The sequence below is a fragment of the Macrobrachium rosenbergii genome, chromosome 12 (genome assembly GCF_040412425.1).
Source record: "Macrobrachium rosenbergii isolate ZJJX-2024 chromosome 12, ASM4041242v1, whole genome shotgun sequence".
NCBI classification, from domain to species: domain Eukaryota; kingdom Metazoa; phylum Arthropoda; class Malacostraca; order Decapoda; family Palaemonidae; genus Macrobrachium; species Macrobrachium rosenbergii.
Genome location: NC_089752.1, coordinates 51,110,040 through 51,133,494, shown reverse-complemented (window position 1 = coordinate 51,133,494; position 23,455 = coordinate 51,110,040). Strand labels below are relative to the sequence as shown.

Here is a 23,455-nt window from a genome sequence, read left to right as displayed (position 1 = left end):
AGCTTAATCCAGTCGGCGCGAACCACTGAGCTATCATGGGTGTATGTTAAACGCCGAGTCTGGTGTACTATATTTACCCGTCGAGAGCGGGAAATTGTTTTTAGCCCGGCATTAACCCACCTCGACCATGATGATTCATTGGTACGCGTTGGAACACGCAGCTCTTTTTATGACATTTTTTATCACACCGCGATTTATATCGATCATGAAGAGCTACAAATATGATTAATATCAAATCCACGCTACACCGGAATATCGATGGGGATTATCACCGAAGAGGAATTTATAAGAGAATGGACGTTTGCTGATCTCGATAGGAAACAGACGCATCCAGCCGATCGGTTTATCGCAACCACCGAGCTATCGCGAATATTTAACGCCGAGTCACGGTTATACATACTGCCGGAAGCGGAAAGTAATATGGCCGGCATTAACCACCTTCCGACCATGATAGTTCATTAGTTTTGGAACACGCAGCTCTCTTTACATTTTTATCACACCGTGATTTATATGATCACGAAGCTACAAATATCGCCAATATCAAATCCACGCTACCTGAATATCCCCGATGAATTATCACAAAGGAATTTATAAGTGATAAATGGACCGGGCACTCGATCCCACGATGCGGCGTCTGTGTGTCGTGGATCGACTGGCAGTGCCGTATCATTTATCACTTATAAATTCTTCGGTGATAATTTCATTGAAATATTCCCGAGGTAGCTTGGGGATTTGATATTAAGGATATTTGTAGCTTCATGATCGTATATAAATCAGCGTGATAAAAATGCCATAAAAGAGCTGCTTCCAACGTACCAATGAACTGTCATGGTCGCAGGTGGGTTAATGCCGAGGTTGGCTAATTTCCCCGCCCGACGGGTAAATATAGTACACCAGACTCGGCGTTAACTTATACCTCTTTGGATAGCTCAGTGGTTAGCGTCGACTGGATTCGCTGGATCTGGTCTGTGGCCGGGATTGAGACTCGGCAGTGCCCGCCCATTTATCACTTATAGAACCTTCCGATGATAATTCCCATCGGGATATTCCCTAGGTAGCTGTGATTTGATATTGCGACTATTTGTAACTTCATGAAGATATATATATATATATATATATATATATATATATATATATATATATATATATATATATATATATATATAGATGTTCGTTTGCGTGCTTTTTCATTTTTCATATGGGGTAAGTTAATTATATATATATATTATATATATATATATATATATATATATATATATATATATATATATATATATATATATATATATATATATATATATATAAAATTTATGTGTGTATGCGTGCCGTGAATGATGCAACTAATGTTGTGGAAATTTAACTCACAGTGTATCATCCATGATTCAACATTTTAATTTCAATATGGCTATCAGTTCGAGAAAGCCACACCTAATATGGAGATAATTTCTCTGTGTGCAAAAAGATCTTTCGAGAAAAGTTAGAGTCTTGTAATAACTGTCAATGGCAAGTAGAGTAATGGTAAAGGCTCACAGTATTCCAAACAGAAAGACCGATTTCTTGTAATGCACCTGTGGACGAGAAATTTAATTTTAGCATAACCTCCTTAATGGTGCAACTCACCAATCTATGCACTAGGTTTTACTGCTTGAATTTTTGTAGGCCTACTTTAAATTACTGATTTTAAATGTATGTAAAGAGGGGATAATCAACAAAGACATTTATACCGTTCTTGAATCTTGCAGAAATGTATCGTGAGTAATGAAGTGAGATCAGTTTTTTGCTGTCAAGAGAGGTAGTATTATAGCTACAATACCAAATGTTAAGAGTAAGTTGTTTTATCCCCTGCAGATAATCTGATTAAGCATGGTTCTTGAAGCACAGTACATCGATATAAATACTGTACTATTATTTGATTATATTATATCACTAGACCCTCATCAATTACTGTGCCCGTCGGAGAAACCTCCATCAAGAAGGTCTGACTCAGGCCCAGAGGTATCTTTGGCCTTGTTATTCTTGCTTGGATATTTTTAGCCGAATGAGTGGTAGGTTGTCAGTACTAACATAATGGTAGAACTACTATAATTCTAGACTTATTTTTTCTTCCTCGTATAAGAACTGTGGATCTGGAAACAACCCGTATTTGTCGTCATTATTCTTACCCTGAGATTTTTGGTGCGTATGGTCAAATTTTTAGTATTTAGGCAGATTATTAATGCTAAAGTCTTGGAGTTTTTTTTCGAATAAGAACTAGTTATGTCGATATATTGAAAATGGTCTATAATTACTTTCTCTGCTTCACATTTTCGATTAATCTCTTCTCCTATTCCAATCTTTATCTCTTTCTGTGGGTAAACATTCCAAAGACCGAATTTTTTATTCATATTTTGCCTCTTTATATTCTACATTATCTCTATTCCTTGGCAAAGCATTCACTCCACAGCAAGTCATTTTTTCCTTCTGAAAATGATTTTCCTTCTGAAATGTTCCCAGCACGCCACTTACTCGATAACATGTAATTTCTAGCACCGGATGCATAACGATTAACTAAAACTGATGAGTGGTCTGGAGATACTGCCTTGTTAAATGCTGTTAATTAGGGGAGGCAAATGTGAAATTGCTTATAATTTTATAAATTTGTTGGCTGGCAACCTCATTAGGTGAGCTCGCACCTTTTATATAAATATCCTGTAGATCCGTGTTCGTTTTTGGCCAAAGTCTCGTCAACTCTTCAACATCTTAATCACTCTTGCCATTTGAGGCCATATCGACCATCTTATTGTTGATCTGTTGGAAGGTGATTGTATTTATATATGCTGTCGTTTTAACTAGTCTCGTGGGTGTAACAGAAACATGATTTCATTTTAGCATTAGTGCTTTCGTTTAAATGAATCCTGTTATTTTTTTAAACGTTCGGTTAGAAATCTATTGTCATAATGAATATTATCTTGTTTACTAGGAATGAAACTTTGAACTATTTTATTTTTGGCTTATTTGCCTTGGTAAAAGGATCAGTAATATTTATAATTGTCCTAAACTTTTCAACGCTACCGACTTGTGTGTCTACCTCATTTTGAAGACCCCAAGCGCCTAACGCCTTTTCTTGGGCAGTCTGCCACTCTAATAATCTCCTGGAGGAAGAGGAAACAGTGGTAGTGAGGGGGGAGAATTGTAAACCCCCAGCCCCTACCCATGCAAGTTTTTCAAGTCCTGCCCATGCAAGCGTTTTTACCGTTGTCACAATATACTGTACGGTGTATTTTGTGTTGCTTTATATGATACATAGTATATACAGTAGCCTGGTGAGTAGCGACAAAGTGAGAGAAATAAGGGTATGGAGCTTATTGCTTGACATCCATGCAGTGTTTTTTTTTACTGCATCAGCAAATTTCCATATAATAGGGCCTTGGATATACTACAGCGGGTAATCAAGGGATTATTTGTTCGCAGTCTCTCCTGATGTAATTACGCTGTTTATTCTTGTTCATGTTCTCTCGAGATTAATAGTGAACCTGTGAGGTTTTTATGATTATTATGTCGTTGGTGCTGATGGTTCCATTCCTTGTTTTATTATGTTCCTCTTTTAAAGTGAAACGGTGTTCATGCACATTACATGTTGACTGGATTTCATTTGGAATAACTCATTTCTTTTTCAGGGTAACTTAGTATTGTCATTACTACTTTAATTTTTTATTCCGATTATTGCCATTATATTGTATTCTTTTCTTATTCATATTATCATATGTTTATATTTCCATTTTTTTATTCATTCTTTTTGTTATTTCTTTGCTTACGATTATTTGAAGTGATTAGTGGTATTTTGGAAGATTTGCGTGTCGATTAATTTGTGATCACAGAGTAATTCGTACCCTATCTCATAACCAGTTCCACCCAGTGTTTATCCAGATTCAGTGAAAGTGTTGAGTTCTGTAAATTCTTATGACTAAATCATTTTGTGTGTAAACTTAGTGATACTATTTCAAATGCGATGATCTCCATCGAAAAAAATAAGAAAACAGACCGTGTACATGTATAACTTGATTCCTGCCTCTAATGGTAAGTCAGTGGCAAGAAAGTGAGAGAGTTAATATAAGAGTCACGAGTTCCAGATGAACTAAGAAATCACCCACGATTGAGATGTTCAGTAATTATAAAAGGAAGGCAAGAGTATGCAGTAATTGTCACAGGAGTGAGTCCTCTCATCACTTGGCCCGGGATTGACCGTGTTCGCTTTTAAGCCCATGGATATTCTCTCCTATTTCTGAATTTCCCACAGTCTTTAATCGAAAGTAAAGTAAATTTAAGATCTTTTAGACGTGAGGTCACGAAAGAGTGAATGATGATAATAATAATAATGAAAAGGCCAGAACTTTACAAGCATTTTTGATTGTGATTCTAACGTTCAATACCTGTTTAAGTTTTTTCTGTTGTTCATGAGATTTATGGCTAAGGAAGTTGATTTCTTTGTCACAGCGATTAAAAGTAACTTCTGTTGGTATTTTATACAATCAATATTTTGATGTATAGGCAACGATATATCACTGAGCCATTTACTTGTCAGTCATGTTTTTACAGACCCTTTTAATACGTACTTATTAACTACCATTTTTGTCTAGTTTAGAAGGGAATGCCCTCAAGTCTGAAATGGTATTAGTCTCAGTCTATAATGTCAGATAATAAATTATAGTATCATAATCTTATACTTTTCAACACCTTACTACATGAACAGGGTGCCTTTTTAGGTAGACCCACGCTAAGCACAAAGCTGGCTGCATCAACCCGACCAACCTACACTGTTCTCAGAACCTGCTCGCCTGAGCCTAGATTCCAGGTGACGATATGGTGAGCCGTAGTGAATTGGAGTTACCAAAAGCGATGCCTATGAACCCTGGCGGAGACAGTGAGGGAAAAGAGTCTCTCGCGTCTCTTCTGTGGAATGAAATATTTGTGGCAGCTGGAACTCAGAAACATTCGAGCGGAGACACAGCAAAGAAGAACCTAGCGAAGAAGATGGCCTCTTTAAACAGGTAAGAAACGCTTTTTGGTTTAAAGACTTCTTCCTTTCATTTTGAATAGCTGAGAAGTCTTCCCCTGGTGCTTTATTCAGTTGCCTTATCGGCAGGTGGTGGCACTGTAACAAGTGTTCTTTAGATGGGCTGTGCCGAGCCTCTTGCTAAGGCAACTTCCACTTTGAGGTCCATTCAACACATTTTCCTTTGCCTTTTATATTCTATAATGGACTTTTTATAAGATTTATATTTTATGGGTTAACTAAATTTTTTGTTTTATTGTTTGTTATTTCTTTTATGTTCAAAATAAGTGAAGTTTACATTAATAATAGGTCATCTTCATACTATAGCTCACAGTGGCCTTTTTAGCAGGCTGTTACAGATTCTTCATTTACAGTGATGAATAATGAAGGATTCATTTTTGACCCTTGACGAACACCAAAATGTATCTTAAGTGTCTTCAATGCACTCCATGTTACCCCCTGTTCCATATGTGTGTGTGTAATTGAAAATTAAAGCTGTCTCTGTTATGTCTAATAGATGTCAATCATTTCGATTATTCTGCATGATTTCCTTCTTGCATCAGTTCATGACGACCGTGAAGAGCCTCATATTTCAGACACAGCGTAGTATATTGAGCTGTACTTTAATACTCATTTGAAAAATCGCGCCTCACCACTTTAGCGCTACCTGGCAGGACGCCTTGTAATCAATAGGAAGTCGAATTAAAAGGACTCAAGTTGCTACATGGGTTTGCATTAATCCCTGCTTTTGCTTTTCCTTTACGCTTGCTGAGTGGAATTGCCCTGATATACTATAATAAATTTCGTGGCAACGAGTTTAATGCACGAATCTGCGCAAGGATGGCATCTGCACTGCCTTTACCAACTGTAGGCTGCCCATTCACTTGCGATTGAATCCGTGAGATTAGATAAAAGTGGGCGGAGTTTCAGCATATCGTTGTGTGAGTGTTGGTATTGTTCCTCGAGTCTGATTGTAGGATCTAATTACTACAAGCGATAGTTCGTTCAGATCTAAACGAGGCCATTTACAGACAGATATAATTTGCTTCTGCTGGAAATGCTGGTTTGTCGCTAGGTGAGTCAACTTGGTCAGTCTCTGTATCAGAAGCCTCATTATTTTGTTCTTTTGAGTGAAAATTAAAAGTGGAAGAGAAAATGTCTGATATTTGGGTGGACAAAGTTTTTTGGGGCGAATTTATTGAACTTTATAGGAGTCGTCCATGCCTTTGGGATGTAAAGAGTAAATGTATTCGAATAGAAACGCTAAAAACAAGGCTTACGAAGTTCTAATGGAAAATCTTAAAGAAAAGTCTCCTGAAGCCAATAAAGACACAGTCACTAAAAATCAACAATATGCAGTGTGTTTCAGAAAGGAACTAAAAAAAGGTTGAGGCCTCAAAGAAATCTGGTACAGGAACTGATGAGGTGTATGAACCATCTCTGGTATAGTGACCTTCTATCATTTATAAAGGATTCAGAAGCACCACGTCCTTCTGTGTCTAATGTGCAAGAGGTAAGGGAAATTGATATACATTGCATTATTATATTTAATGAACAGAACCTGTTAATTGAAAACCATGACAGTTTATATTATATTAATAAACCAAACGTTTTAAGGCAATACCAATATGAAATATAATTATACACAAAATTATCTTGAAATATTTGATAATTTAATATTCATAAACCAGAAAACCACAATCATTATAATGTTCAGATACAAAATATATTTCAACCCATCTCTGATTGCCAGTGTACTGCACCTTCACCAATGAAATAGTTCAGAAACATTTCTCGACCTTTTTTTGCATCTCGAGTGTCGTGTCCATTTCCATCACGTAATGATGATGCATAATCAGAGGGCAAATCCTCTGACATATCAGGAATTTTAGCACGATGCTGTATGTAATTCTGCAACAAACAGCACGTCATCACAACCTTTTCTATGTTTTCTAATTTCAAATTAATTGGAGTTGAAAATATTCGAAAAACTGCTTGCAATTTTCCGAATGCAGTCTCGATTACTCTGCGAGCTCTGCACAGTCTATAGTTGAATATTCTTTTCTGTTCATTAAGCTGGTTTTGAGGATAAGGTTTTAAACAAATTTCTCTCGCTCAAGGAACGCAACTTCTACCATACAATACTTCCATCTGTTTCTCCCTAACCATTGTTGTCTTGATATATGTACAATCACCACTACTTGCATTGCCATGCAAGCATTCTAATCATGTACTCATATGTTCCACCGAATCTTCTGTATCAAACTGTATGTTTCTGTTTGTGAAGATGCCAAACGTCTCGCCAATTCACATATGCTACTGCATTGTATTCATTAATCTGTCTCGAATCTCATGCAATTGGCCATATGTAGAGCTTCCTGGCGTTTTCCATTGATATACGTTTTATCACTATAATGCCTTATTACGTCTCTCACAATCGCCATCTGTTTGTCTGCCGGCAAACACAGATGTCCGAAACATTACCTCTGTTTTGCTCTGCCTGTATGTAGACGCTACTTTGCCGCTCGCACAGGCCAATAACATCTTCGAAGATTCTGTACATTCAAGTTACGGGCTGCTCTAGGAGCAAGAGCCCGTGCTGGCACAAGGCCAGCTAAATCTGAAACAACATGTATATACATTCATTCAGGAAGGAACCACCAATAAACCAGTCAACACCCAGCCATTATGTCACTCAATCCCGTCGTCACAAGCCTAATGCCTGTGAAGAGTATGAAATTTTTCATTTGTGTAAAGAAGGAATTTTTTTAGTATGAATGTAAATAAATACTTCGTTGATGTATTAGTTAATGATAAGAAAACAAAATTTGAACTGGATTGCGGAGCAGCTGTCTCGTGTGTAGGTGAAAATGTTTTTAAGAAATTTTGTGTACCAGGTGAAAAACTGTATCCTGTCAATTTTCAGCTAAGGATATTTTGGGTTTTACCATTGTAAATGTTAAATATGGAACTCAGAATAAAACATTGCCCGTTGTTGTGATTAAATGTGACCGTGCTTCATTGCTGGGTCGAAATTGGTGGCATGAAATAAAATTTGATTGGAAAAACATTTTTGATCCGAGCAGTAATTATGTCCATAATGTTGATAATGCAGATTTTGGTATTGACAGTCTTTTGAATAAGTATAAAGATGTTTTTGATGGTAAACTTGGGTGTTTGAAAGATTTTGAAGTGTCATTAAAAGTGAACAAAGATGCTGTGCCTGTTTATAAGCAGTTTAGAACTGTACCTTACAATGTAAAACCTCTCTTAGAAAAAGAATTGAAAAGACCAGAGGAAATTGGTGTTATAAAACCTGTATCTTTTTCTGAATGGGCAAGCCGTACCGTAAATGTTATTAAATCTGATGGTGAAAATGTGAGAATTTGTGCAGACTTCAAAGAAACTTTGAATCTTGTGTGTAATATAGATCAGTACCCATTACCTGTTCCTGAGGACATTTTTGCAACACTTGCTAGAGGTCATTCTCATAGTAAATTAGACTTAAGTCATGCCTGTCATCAGTTGAAGCTGAGTGAGGAGTCTCAAAAGTATATGATAATAAGCACTCATAAGGGTTTAGGCTATATGCATTTATTAGATTACAGTATGGACTGAATAGTGCAGTTGGGATATTTCAAAGGTCAATTGGAAATGTTTTGAAAGATATTCCCAGTACAGCAGTGTATCTTGATGACATTGTCATAACAGATCCTACTGATGAAGAGCATTTGAAAACTTGAAATAGTGCCACATAGACTTTCTGTAAATGGGTTGAAACTCAAAATGGAAAAGTGTTCTTTTTTTAAATAGAAGTATTGATTATTTGGGGCATACTTTAGATTCTGAAGGTGTACATACTTCTCTTAAAAAGGTTCAGGCTATTGATAATTTTTCTGTACCTGTTAATAAGCAAGAACTGGGTACATTTTGTGGCATGGTTAAGTATTATCACAGATTTCTTCCAAATGTATCTAGAGTTGTGGCACCTTTGTATGAACTGGAGAAAGAAAAAAACGGATTGGTGTTGGACAAGTGAGCATAATACTGCTTTTTTGAATGCTAAAGAATTGCTTAAACCTAATACTTTATTAGTTCATTATGATCTTTGTTACTTGCGATGCAAGTTCTTACGGTATTGGAGCTGTCTTAGAGCAAGAATGTGAAATTGGTGTACTTAAACCTGTATGTTATTCATCTAGAACTTTATCCAAGTCTGAAAGAAATTATTCCCAGACTGAACGTGAAGGTATGGCAATAGTTTGGTCTGTAATTAAATTTCGCAAATATTTGTATGGTAGGAAATTTGAAATCTGGAGTGACCTTAAAAATGTTTAAGGGCTACTTGGAGAAAAGAGGGCTGTAACCCGTTTAGCAGCTGGTAGAATAATTCGCTGGTCAATAATTCTTGCTGGTTATGATTACAAATCATGTTATAAACCTGGATATAAGATTCCTAATACTGATTGTTTATCAAGGTTTCCCATTAAAATTGAACAATGTGAACCACCTAAGGTTGGTGAAGGGGTCTTTTTATTGGAACAATTCTGTACTGCTAGTGTAAGGACTGGGGTATGAGTGACATACTGGCTGGGTGTTTACTGGTTTATTGGTAGGGCCTAGTTCCTTACTGAGATAAACGTACATGTTGTTTTAGGTTTAGCTGGCCTTGTGCCAGCACGGACTCTTGCTCCTAGAGCAGCCCGTAACTCTGTGTTGATGATGAGTCTGTGAGATGGGTAGGAAAAACGTACAGAATCTGCGGAGATGTTATTGGCCAGGCAGACCGCAACGTAGCGTCTACACACAGACAGAGCAAAACAGAGATACAGATTCAGACATCTGTGTTTGTCGGCAGACAAACAGATGGCGATATTGAAAGATGATTAACGTACAGTGATGAAACATATATCAATGGAAAGGGCAGGAAATTCTACATATGGCAAATTGCATGAGATTCAAGACAGATTAATGAATACAATGCAGTAGCATAATATATGTAAAATGGAGAGACGTTTGGCGTCTTCACAAACAGAAACACACATACAGTTTGGTACAGAAGATTCGGTGGAACATTATGAGTACATGATTAGAATGCTTGCATGGCAATGCAAGTAATGGTGATTGTACATAAATCAAGACAACAATGGTTAGGGAGAAACAGACGGAAATATTGTATGGTTGAAATCGCATTCCTTTAGAGAAAGAAAATGAGATGCTCATGTTTTGTCCTGTCCACTCCGATGGATGACGATTGACGAACACACGTGTTTGGAAGAGACAGCGTTGGGCTCTTACAAATACTCTCCCCCAAGACGTGGGTAATGTCTGATTGTTTGGAAGAGACAGCGTCAGGGCGACAAGCTCTTACAATGTTCCCCCCCACCAGCAAGGCATCGATGCGGAAATTGTCTTGCCGACAATTATAGTTGGCTTGGAGGGCTTGGGCTAGGGGCAGGTAGGAGGCTGAAGGGCGGCGCCGGCCGGGCAGGGAGCTTGAGAGGACGGGAGCGGGTTGAAGGTGACGCCGCATGATCCTTCGTGGCCGCTCCGAGGGCTGAAGGGATGACGGCAGCTGATCCTGGGCAGCCAGCCCGAGAGGGGCGGCAGCAGGTTGAAGGATGACGTGGCTGGTCCTTCATTGGTCAGCCGTCCAGTATGAGTGCAGGGGCGGCTTCGTTTCTGGAGGAGGCATCCAGGCTCCGTGGTGGGGTGGGTCATCTCGGGGTCGGACTTCTACCGAGAACTCAGGAATGGCGGGAAGCAGTGAGGCGCGAAGGGTCTCGCGCGTGTTGTCATCCTGGGTCGCCCAGGTCCTTCGGGTCACTCCGTCACCAGTGTAAGGACTGGGGCATGAGTGACATACTGGCTGGTGTTTACTGTTTATTGGTAGTTCTTACTGAGATAAACGTACAGAATCTGTGGAGATACATATTAAAAGTGCGACCGCAATGTAGCTGCCTACACACAGACAGAGCAAAATAGAGATACAGACTCAGACATCTGTGTTTGTCGGCAGACAAACAGATGGCTATATTGATATACATGATTAACGTACAGTGATGAAACAATCAATGGAAAGGCCAGGAAATTCTACATATGGCCAATTGCACATGAGATTCAAGACAGATTAATGAATACAATGTAGCATAATATATGTAAAATGGAGACGATTGGAGTCTTCACAAACAGAAACACACATACAGTTTGGTACAGAAGATTCAGTGAACATTATGAGTACATGATTAGAATGCTTGCATGGCAATGCAAGTAATGGTGATCGTACATAAATCAAGACAACAATGGTTAGGGAGAAACAGACAGAAATATTGTATGGTTGAAATCGCATTCCTTTAGAGAAAGAAAACGAGATGCCCTTGTTTTGTCCTGTCCACTCCGATGGATGATAATTGACGAACACACACGTTTGGAAGAGACAGCGTCGGGCTCTTACACTAGTGTCAAATCTGATGACATACAGTACGTTATTGGACTGATAGAGATCCTGTACTGTATTATGTAAGAAACTGTATTTTGCAAGGTTGGAATGAAAATACTGAAGTAAGTGAGGAGATAAAACCTTTCTTTAACCGTAGAAATGAGTTTACTGTATTACATGGTTGTATTCTGTGGGGGAGTAGAGTTGTTGTACCACATCAAGGGAGAAACTACAGTATGTTATTGAACAACTTCATGACACACATTCAGGTATTGTAAACATGAAAAATCTGGCCAGATGTTATGTTTGATGGCCAAACATTGACAAGGACCTAGAAAAGAGAGTAGGTTCTTGTGGAACATGTCAGGAGTACTCTACTTGTCCCATAGAAAAATAGACATTGCATCCATGGGAATTTCCTAGTAAGCCCTGCTCTAGATTATATATTGATTATGCTGGGCTCATTAATGGTCAGATGTTTTTAATAGTAGTTGATGCATACTCAAAATGGTTGGAGGTAATTCCTACTTATGGATGTTCTTCTAAAGTCACTTGTTCCGACACAGTATACAAACTCTCGGTCCTTTACATTAGGGATTACTTTCAGGCGTAGGCTGGAAGCGGCCGTTGAACTTCAAACAAGGTGGTTAGGCAGTTAACTACCGTCCGGGAGGTGGGAGTACCGCCTGTCCGGATGTAAACATTCCAATTTGCTTTCGGCCATTGTGGAATGCGGACGTTGTTCTTCGCTCTCTGCCTGACTGCCCTTTTTCAACCTTTTGGTGGGAAAATTCCTTGTTTGTTTTTTTCAGTATGAATGTTGATAAACCTTCTAAACCCTCCTATCCCCAGTGTGTGTGTCCTGGGGTAGGAGGCAAGAAATGTAATACCTTTTGGTCTGGCGTCGACACGGACCCACACACCCTTTGCCCATCTTGCAGGGGACGTGTGTGTTAATGTGATGCTTCTTGTAGCGAGTGTTGTTCCTCATCTCCCGAGCAATGGAAGAGGTCGAAGGGAGGAGATGCTACCGTCAGAAGCCGGCCAAGGAATCGTCCGAGGGTAACATGCCCCCGATGACTCCAGTGGTGGCTAATGTGTCAGGTTCGCTTCTCCCTCCCTGCGAACTTCCCCTGCTTGCTCCCTCTCCCTCGAGTGAGGACTCCCCCTCCCCTGCCTCATTCGTTTCGTCTGGTGTGGAAGGGAGTGTGGAGGGGAAGGTTGATCAGGACATCCTCTCAGGGGTCTCTTCTCGAGCCGGGGGGCAGGGGGAAAGTTTTCTCCCAGAGCGAGCAGAGACTTCCCAGTTTAACCAGACTATTTCCTCAGGTTTCGGGGTGGATAACCAGGTATCAGATCTATCCTCAGCTGGTTACACCTGGGTCTACCTGGCGTTCCATCACTGGAGGGCCTGGTATCTCATCTGTCTGGCGCTCCAGTGACAATGCACTCGGCTACCACTACCACCACCACGTCTGTCACCATGTCTGGTTTCTCCAAGCTACCAGTGTTGGTGGCTTTACACCTGGACACCCAGGTTTTGGCTGCCCCTGCCTCTCACCATTCTGTACCGCTGCCTCCTGGGTTCCTGGCCCCGCTCTCACGACCTGGGCCTTCCTACATGGTAACATCAACAGTGCCGTATTTGACTGTTCCTGCCCGTTGCTGACCCTGGCCCAATTATGTCTATGGTTCCAGCTTCTCGCTTCCGTCTCTCAGCCCGGCTTAACGACTGACTCGCTCCCCATGGCAAAGAAGAAGTCAAAGAAGAGATCGAGAAAGGTGTCATCGCATCGCCACGTGCGCCATCATCTTCATCTGCTACCTCTCTTTCCTCTTCTCCTTCTGAGGCTTCCCAGCCAAAGAAGAAGCAGCCTGCCTCTCCCCGCCCCTCCTGCCTGAAGTCTCACACCGAGATCCTGAGGGACTGGCTAAGAGGACAGGGAAGGCAGTGGGATCTGTCACTGGCTCTTCCCGATCCACGATCAGGGAACCGCTGCTCTGGCCCCCAGGTCTTCTGCATCGGGAGCTTCCCGGCTCAGACCACAGTCTGCACTCCCCTGCTGTCTCCAAAGAAACCTGCTTCTAAGGCAAGCAGGTCCACACTGGACACTTCATGCACGAGTCTCTGCTAGTACCTGCTTCTAAGGCCCCCGGGTACCCCAGGCTGATATGGGAGAAACTGCCGACAGAACTCCCCTGCTGTGCTAGAGAAAGAGTCCGTATGCAGGTGCCCCACCTTCCTGCTGGTACCTTTGTCAGTGCTGAGCCAGGTTCCCGGGAAACCTTCAGTCCTCAGGTCCGAATGCCTGGAGAAGCAGAGAAGAGGTCCCTGGCAGTCTTCTCCCAAGAGGCTAGGCATGCAAGAAGAGTGGGCGCTTCTAGAGGACAGCGCAAGCTTGCGCCAGCCAGCCACGCGCTCGACTCCTCCCAGTCCCCGGCCGCGTCTGCGCGGCCAGCCTGGCTTTGGGGGAGGCGAGCATGCGGCTCGACTCATGTAAGCCGCTCCGTTCTCCTTAGGAGACTGCTTCGCCTAGGCGAAAGCATTCTCCTCAACCCAGGCTGCCATCACCACCGCGGGTTGGTGACCGATCCTGGCCCACTGCCCCCATTGGTTCTGCCAGCAAGGCCAGTAGGAGCGCCCGATTCTCCTTGCCTGTCCCCTCTGCCTCCTGGGCTCCTTCCAAGGGGCACGAGTCGGACAGGAAGAACTGTGGTGAGTTTTCTCCCCAGAGTCTATGTACCTGGCTTGGTCCTTGGCTGGACCAGGTCTTATGCCCACGTGGTGCAGGAAGGATCACGGGGTCCCCAGGATGCGGACACCCCCGAGATACAGAGGACGTTTGTTGAGGTTATTGTGCTGATTCGTCAGCACAGTGACCTCAGGGAAGGGACTACGGCCTCAACTGTGGATCGTCCGTCACACCTCGAATCCTACTGGGGACCCAAGAGGGGACCCAAGAAGGAACCCAAGGCTTCGGTGGGGCTGCCGTGGTCCACGCTTCCTGAAGGGGTCCTCGACCATGTGAATGGTCTTGTGTCTGGGCAAGACAATTCACTTAGACCAAACCTCTTGGATAAGCTTCTTCTTCTTCTCATCCCCCCCTCCCCCCGCCTCGCTAGAAGCGCTTCTACGCACCATCGGAGAGGGCATTGCCACCTAAACAGGTTGACCTGGACCTGGTACATCTGGATCTGGGTCTTACGTTGCAACAGCTTACTGCAGAGAGCATCTCCCTCTCTCAGCAAGAAGCCGCAACCCTGGAAGCCACCGCCATGATGGCCTTCCAGGCAGTCTCCTGGCTCGATCTGTGGTCCTTCACCGTGTAGAAGGTAGCTGCTTCCTCAGGCGCTATCGTGCCTGGGGAGGACTCTGTCTTTGGGAGACTGTGCCAGTCTGGGGGTTAGGGCCATCTCCTACCTCGCCCACCAGACGGCAAACCTGTGAGCACACCTGGTCCTGAAGCGGAGAGACGCCGTTCTCTCTCACTTCTCCAGGTCTGTAGGACCCGAGTCAGCAATGACCCTGCAGAATGGACCGTTGCTGGGTTCCGCCTCTCTCTTCCCTAGGGAGTTGGTGGACGCCGTGGTGGACAAGTGCTGGGCCGATGACAGCAACCCATTTGTCCACAAGGCAGTGGCCAAGACCTCTGGGTCTTCGTGTTACACTGAGGCCAGGTTCTCGGGCCAGGCTGGCACTTCCTCAGCCCCTAATAAGTCCCAGTCTTCGAAGGGGTCCCGTGGGAACACCCAGCCTTCTTCTTCCTGGATAGTGGATGTCCTTCAGGAGGGATATCTACTACCCTTCGAGCCTCGGCCTCCCCTCACCTACTCTCCAGTCCATCTCCGCACATACGTCCAAGGAACTCCAAAGGACACTGCACTACAGCAAGAAGTGCAAGCCATGCTGAGCAGGGGTGCTGTGGAAGTCGTGTCGGACCAGTCTCCAGGCTTATACAGCCATATCTTTCTCGTAGAGAAAGCCTCAGGGGGATGGAGACCAGTCATAGACCTCTCTCCCTTGAACCGATTCATTCGCCAGACTCGGTTCACGATGGAAACAGCTCGATCCGTGCTTGCTTCCATCAGGGAGAATGACTTCATGCTTACGGTGGACTTGAAGGATGCGTATTTCCAAATACCCATTCATCCGTCCTCTTGCAAGTACCTCCGCTTTGTCCTTGGGGAGACGGTCTTCCAATTCAGGGCACTTTGCTTCGGGCTCTCGACCACTCCCCAGGTGTTCACGAGAGTCTTCTTGCTCGTGTCAGCTTGGGCCCACTCGCACAGGATACGTCTACTGAGGTATCTTGATGACTGGCTGGTCCTTGCAAGCTCCACTCGCAGTTGCTACAGGACAGGGATCGGCTCCTCGAGTTTTGCCATGATCTTGGGATCCTGGTGAACTTTGAGAAATCAGATCTCATCCCCAAGCAGAGGATAAATTACCTGGCCATGCTGGTAGACTCAGTGGCAGTGAAAGTCTTTCCCTTGGACTCTCGTATCAGCAGGTTCAGGCAGGCAGCACAGCTGTTCCTGTCACGACAGGAGCAGTCAGCCCGGCAATGGCAAGTCGTCATCGGTCACCTGTTGCTGGAGAAGCTAGTACCTCATGGGCATCTTCACCTGAGGTCTCTACAGTGGAGACTAAAGGAGTATTGGTCCCAGTCCCGAGACCCCCAGTCCTTCCTCAATCCTCTTTCCGAGGAGGTGAGGGAGGACCTTCGCTGGTGGATGGACGACAGGAACCTCTTGATAGGAGTATCCCTGCTTACTACCCCTCTGGACATGCTGCTGTTCTCGGATGTGTCGACCGAGGGATGGGGCGCACACCTGAAGGAGTTATTGACTTCAGGAGTGTGGCACCAAGATGACAAGTGCCTTCACATGAACATCCTGGAACTCAAGGCAGCCTTTCTGGCTCTCCGAGAGTTCTGGGATCGAGTGATGGGACACTCCGTGGTACTGTTGAGCGACAATACCACGGTAGTGGCATACGTCAACAAGTAGGGGGGCCCTAGTGTCCCTCCTGCTCCACCAGTTGACAATGCAGGTGCAAGAGTGGGCCGTGGCTCACTCGGTAGAGCTGTCGGCCATGTACCTTCCAGGCAAGAGGAATGTTGTGGCAGACAAGCTCAGCCGTCAGAATCAAGTGATAGGAACCGAATGGTCCCTTCACTCGGAAGTGATGGAAAGGCTATTCAACCTTTGGGGGCGTCCAGCCATAGACCTGTTCGCCACCCGGCACAACAGAAAACTCCAGGTCTTCTGTTCAGTCATGCCGGACCCATGGGCTGCTGCGGAGGACAAGTTCCAGCACCCGTGGAACAACCTCGACGTGTACGCCTTTCCTCCATTCTGTCTGATTCGCTGAGTGATGCTCACTCTGAATCTCAGAATGATTCTGGTGGCACCCAAATGGCCACAGGCCGTTTGGTATCCCGACCTGCTAGCTCTCCTCTCTGAGGCGCCGAGAGAGATTCCCCACTGGCCCAACCTGCTGTGTCAACCCCACGTAGAGCAGTGCCACCAGGCAGTGCAGTCCCTGTGTCTTCATGGCTGGAGGTTATCCACCATCTCTTGCGAGCAAGAGGCTTTTCATGCTGCACAACAACAGAGATGACAGGGTACCTCAGACGATCCTCCGCAGCGGTATACCAGGGAAAGTGGTCCATCTTCTGTGGTCGGTGTCGTCGACGGGGTATCTCTCCAGTCAGAGCTACTATTCAGCAGGTCGAGGACTTCCTCATCTTCCTTCGCCGAGAGAAGCTTCTCTCCGTTTCAGCTGTAAAAGGCTACCGCGCCGCACTTGGCCTAGTCTTGCGGTTGAAAGGAGTAGACATCTCTTCTTCCTTCGAAATTTCCTTACCAATGAGAAGCTTCGAAAGGTCTTGCCCACCCAGGGATCTCAGGCCCCCTGCGTGGGAGGTGACTCTCGTTCTAAGAACCTGGACTCGTGCACTGTACGAGCCTTTACAAGAGTCGTCAGACAGGGATCTGACCCTCAAGACAGTCTTCCTGCTGACCCTGGCATCGGCAAAGAGAGTTGGTGAACTACACGGACTTTCCTTCGATGTTAAATACTCAAGGGGATGGGGATCAGTTATGCTCGATCTCGTCCCGGATTTCGTAGCGAAGACTCAGAATCCTTCAGTCCCTGACACACGGTTCCAGTCCTTCATGATCCCCCTCCCTAGAGGACTTTGTAGGTAATGAACCAGACGAGATGCTACTGTGTCCTGTTAGAGTGCTGCGGTGCTATCTGAAGCAGACTCAACGTCTCCAGCCTGAGTGTTGACGACTCTTCGTTAGTACTGGCTCAACCAAGAAAGTAGTGCCCAAGAACACCATCTCCTTCTGGCTTCGTGAGATGATAAGGAGAGCGTATTCTGTTGCAGAAGACGACACCGGTACACTTTGTCCGTGCGCTAACGAAGTCCGCAGCATTGGTCCGTCCCTCACATTCCAGAAGAATATGTCGGTTGTGCAGGTGCTGAAGGCAACCGTGTGGTCCCAACAGACTACCTTCACCTCCTTCTACCTCAGGGATGTTGCTCACAAGTCCTTGGACACTTTTTCCTTGGGTCTTGTGGTGGTTGCTCAACAAGTTGTGTAGCTTACCTGGATCTAACAGGACAGGTTGTATCTCGCCTAAGATGTACAGTTGTGATTGGGAGCATGAATGTAGAGTGACTGGCCTCTCTTTCTTTCTCCCCATCCTGGCTCTCTTTCGCACGGGCAGGGAGCCGGACGTGCCGTTACATGCTGATCTGGCGGTCGATGCAGGTAACCAACGGGGCTCCTGCTCTATTTTTCCATTCAGGTTGATAGAAGCAACCCCACCCCTTCCCCTTGCAAGAGGGCGGAGGGAGACCATGACTAAGACAAACCTTATGCTTATGATTGCCTTTATGTCATACGACTCCAAGTTCCTATCCTACTTTGCACGAACTGACGTTTCCTCTTTCATGCAAAGGGACCCAGAAGTCTGACAACTGATCCTGCATTTCTTACAAACCAATCATTTTGTCAGAGGCAGTTTTTCCCTTCCTCGCTCTATTGACCAGGAAGGGAAGACAAGGTTGTGGCGGGATTTAAAAAACACAAAAACAATACACAACACAGATACACAGAACATAACCACATACAATACTCACTTGATCCTCGGTTGCTGGAGATGGATGACGTCCACGGTCGCCAACACAGTAGACAAAATTACACAAACAAAACCGAAAAAACAGACTTTCAACCAAAAAACGAGCAAAAAGGAAGAGACACATGCACAGACAACAATGACATCCAAACGGAAAACACACGACTCATGAAGCATATACGGCAAAAAATCCACCATCAATGTCTGCCTTGCTCAGAACTCAGCTCAAGACTCAAAAACTGAAAAAAACCCTCGACATTTGCACAGACAGACAGCACCGTAAACAAACTTGAACTAAATTCCCTCATCCCTCTTCCAACAACCCAAGCACTCACTAACGACAATTCTCTCTCTCTCTCTCTCTCTCTCTCTCTCTCTCTCAAAAACGTTGGGAAATGCTAAATACAAACAAATTTATTCATCCCTCTATAATTCTCCCCCTTTTAGCATTTCCCAACCAACACCTTTCACACTTTCAAATCGCCTTATGTAACACCCATGGATGCTCACTAGCAGGTCCTTTAGAACGCGTTCATGCGGGCACGCAACCATTCTCTCAGACTCGCTCTCTCTTCCAGCAACATTCAGATTTACATTTTCTCCTCCATTCTCTCTCAGATTCACGCTATCTTCTTCACTATTACCACTCTCAATTTCATCCACAATCTCATCTATACCCTCTAACTCGTTCCCAAATACCTCCCCCAATTCCTCAAATAACCCATCCCATTCGCTCATTGACCTTTCCAATTCTTGCAACGATTCATTCATGCTTTCAATCACTCGTCTTCACTGCTACGCTCTCTTACTCTTACACTTTCGCTCACCTCCAACCGTTCACTTACCCCTACACGTTCAGTCAACTCAGTTATATCAAACCCGCATGTGCTATACTTTCTATTCATACCATCCCATTCATCCAGACATGGTTTATCACTCATTTTCACTTTGGCACTCACACCCCTATCACACAACTTACGACCATTCAGTTTACTTACGTTCTTCCCTTTCTTACGTCTCCTACCATACTCTATCAAAACAAATTGCTGATCCTCCATACACAAGCTCTCATGCATACTTGGTTCACCCACATCGATTTCAACCATTTATACACCCCATTCTCTTCTCTCTCATATTCCGGTACATCCTTCCATCTACGCAATTGGTTGTGATGCGCTCGTTTTTCTCTCACACTACCATCTACACATGCTTCCCCTACAACATAACTAAGCCCACTGGGACCAACTTCCAACACTTCATACAGACCCTCAAATTTTTCACGCACTTTATTTACATTCAACTGCCCTTTCTCGATTACTTCTTTCAACACTTTCTCGCCCACCTTGTAACTTTCAAACCTCTCATGCGCCTTCTTCCATACCTCCCTATCATTCTCAGATATACCCATCTCGGTCTCACTATCTTTTCAAAATTTAACACATATTTACACGGAGACATACCAATACCATGTGCTACGGTGGCGTTGTATACCCACAACGCTCGCCCAACGCTTACATCCCAATCATTATCACATTCACTCATCATAATAATATCTCTGTCAACGTTCTCACCGCTTCGTTCCGCCAATCCATTCGCACTGGGCATATACGGCGTAGAGTACACATGCTCTATGCCCCAATCACGCAACATTTGCTCAAACTCCCATCCAACAAATTCAGGCCCATTGTCACTCAACATTTGCGTCGGCTTGCACACACACATTGGCAACATCACTTGACCCACCATTCTCGCTACAGTCTCACTCTTTTTGTTCCGAATCGCCTTCGCATATGCAAACTTACTCAAATGATCTACCATTACAACCATTCCCACATGTCCTCTAGCAGTCACAGGCAACGACACACAATCAATCACCACCATCTCAAATAACTCTTTCATCTGCAATCGCAACACAGGTGGATTCGCATGCACACTTTGATACTTACCCTTCTGACAGTCCGCACACGTACTTGCTGCATCCGCACAAATTTACTCAATCCAGGCACATACAATCTCTCATACATTCCCATAATTTATTTTTCCCCAGATGCCCAAACCTATCATGCACTAATAAACACATACCCACGGCTGCGTCTTCCAAAACACTGGCACACATACACTTCCCATCCCATTTCTTCCTGATGCAAAAATAAACTATACCTTTACATACAACAAATCTCTTAGCACTTCGCTTATACATTTCTAACTCAGACGGCCAACTTCCTACTCTACACCCTCTAACACACACTCTCTTAAAATATTTATTTTCATGCACTGATTTTGCATCTGCTTAATTTCCTCTTCACTCAACAAATCATTTTCACTCCTTGCAATATCTACCATACCTACAAAACTAGTTTTAGACACATCCCCTCCTTTAACCTTCGTTATTTCCCTGCCGCCCTTTCCTAAAATTCCCTCCCGACATCCACACTTATATCATGCATTCTCATAAAATCAATTCCTAATAAAAAAACATGTTGGCATATCATTCTCATCCATGACTACAAAAATTATGTATTATTTCAAATCCCCTAACTGAATTTTTAATTGTACCTCCTCCCATACTAACACACTCCCTTGTCCCAAACCATGTATCCTTACACTCGTTGATTTTCTTTTATATCCCAATCGCACCTTTCCAATTCACTAACTACTGTACTACTCACTAACGACACTTGTGCTCCTTCATCTACCAAACTACAATATTCACTCTGATTCACCACTACATTCGTTACTAATTTACCTTTCGCTTCCATGCATACACGCTCTCACGGCTACATTCACCTGCTTAGCTTCCTCACAACCATCCTCATCGCATTCATCTTCAATGATATCCTCAACCCTACCCCTTATTCCCTCATGTTTCCCCCACAATCACCTTTCTTAACCAGCCAGCTACAATTATCCTTTCCACAGTGAACATTTAAAAATCACATTCGTACCATTTTCATTCACCCTTCCTTTATACTCCACCATTTATTCCATCCAAAGAACAATCATACTGTAATTTTTAAACATTTCAGCCACTACCAACAACACTTTCACTAACTTTTCCTCTCATCTAATTCCCTTCCTTCCTCGCGACCTCCTCCTTCCGGCATCTCATTCATCACCTTTTCACGCAACTCGTTCATGCTTGCAAGTACCCGTCAACCCATCTGTTTCAAATTACTCAACCCCAAACAGACATTCCCACACTCGATTCTCCCCTACATACTGTTGCTTTACCACAAATCCTACAGGTACTTGGTCCAGGTCCCACCGCTCCTAACCCTATCATCTCGTTCAGTCCACATACGCGACATAGCATCTGCAACAATATTCTGTCTACCTTGTACATACTCTACCTTAAAACTAAACTCATTCAAATCCTCTATCGTTCTCGCAAATTCTAGCATTCACACTCTCCTTTAACCATATATACTAGCGGTCGATGGTCCGTCCGATCACAAAATCTACCCCATACAAAATACTTTCAACGCTTTCACACAAAACCTTGTAGCAGCCAATTCCTTTTCAATCACCGAATATTTCAACTCTGCCCCTTCCAAACGCCTTGCTCACATACGCAATTACTCTCAATTGTTCTCCCCATTCGCTTTCTGCATTTGTACCAAGCATCCTCCCATACTATATTTACTTGCATCCGTATACAGTTCTAGTTTATTCGCATTCTCACTATAGTCAGGGAAAGCCAACGTCACCTCTTGCAGCCTCCTTTCAATCTCTCGAACGCTTCGATCATTCGCTCATCCCATTTCAATCTTGCACAATTTCTCTTCCTGTCCATTCAGTAAGTGGTTTCCCGATCCCTGAACAATCTTTTATAAACTTCCTTCCAAACTCAATTAAACCTAAAAATCCTTTCAACTCATGCACGGTCCAGGGACGTGGAAATTCCCTTACCTTGTTCACGAACTTATCACTCTTCCTTACACCTCTTCCACTCACCATATGCCCTAGGAATTCCACCTCCCCAGCCAACCAAGCACACTTTCCAAGTTTTACTTTTATTCCTACGTCTTCCAACCTTTCTAACACTCGTTCAAGCAGTTCCATATTCTCTTCTATAGTCTCACTCGCAATCAAAATATCATCTATAAAAACAGTTACCTTCTTGCGATCAAACCCAGCCAGAACCACATTCATTGCCCTTTGGAAGGTAGCAGGCGCATTAGCCAGTCCGAAACTTAATCTCCGGAACTGGTAGTGGCAGGAACTACGTGAAAAGGCCGTAATATGCCTGCTCCTTCCTCCAGAGGCATCTGGTAATAGCTCCCTACCAGATCTAATTTTTGTAAACACTTTCATTCCATTCATCTTGTACACACAATCAGACACCACATTCATCGGGAATCGCTCTTTCACAGTTACTTCATTCACCTTCCGATAATCCACACACATTCGCAAACTTCCATCTGGCTAACGTACCGGTACTATGGGGCTATTCCAGGCGCTCGTACTCCTTTCAATCACTCCCACCCTCTCAAGCTCCTCACACTGCTCCTCTATCTCATGATTGATAGCCGGAGAAAAATGTCAGGGATGCTGATATATGGGGGTCTCGTCTTCCAGAACTATTTTAAATTCCGGAAGCTTCGATCCCCCAAAATCCTCGTCTCCACGACTCAACGCCCCCTGCCTATCCCACAACATTCTCCTCAATCGTTCTCTTACGTTATTACTTACATTTTCATCTACCTTTACTCTTTCTTTCAACTCCTCATACGTCCAATCATTAGCTCCTTTCAAATCACCTGTCATCACCTGCCGTACCTTCACGTACCTCTCATCATCCACATTCACCAACGTACATAATATTCCCACG

The 23,455-nt window shown here is 43.7% G+C and overlaps 1 protein-coding gene across 1 annotated transcript in view; it reads left to right on the top strand.

The window, feature by feature from the left end:
• Nucleotides 1-9,071, top strand: part of LOC136844011 (uncharacterized) — a 117,046-nt gene extending 107,975 nt beyond the window's left edge. Inside the window, exons 12-13 of the mRNA XM_067113021.1 lie at nt 7,959-8,639; nt 8,875-9,071. Of these exons, the coding sequence (XP_066969122.1) occupies nt 7,959-8,639; nt 8,875-9,071 (878 nt within the window). The remainder of the gene's footprint in view (nt 1-7,958; nt 8,640-8,874) is intronic.
• The last annotated feature ends 14,384 nt before the right edge of the window (nt 9,072-23,455 follow it).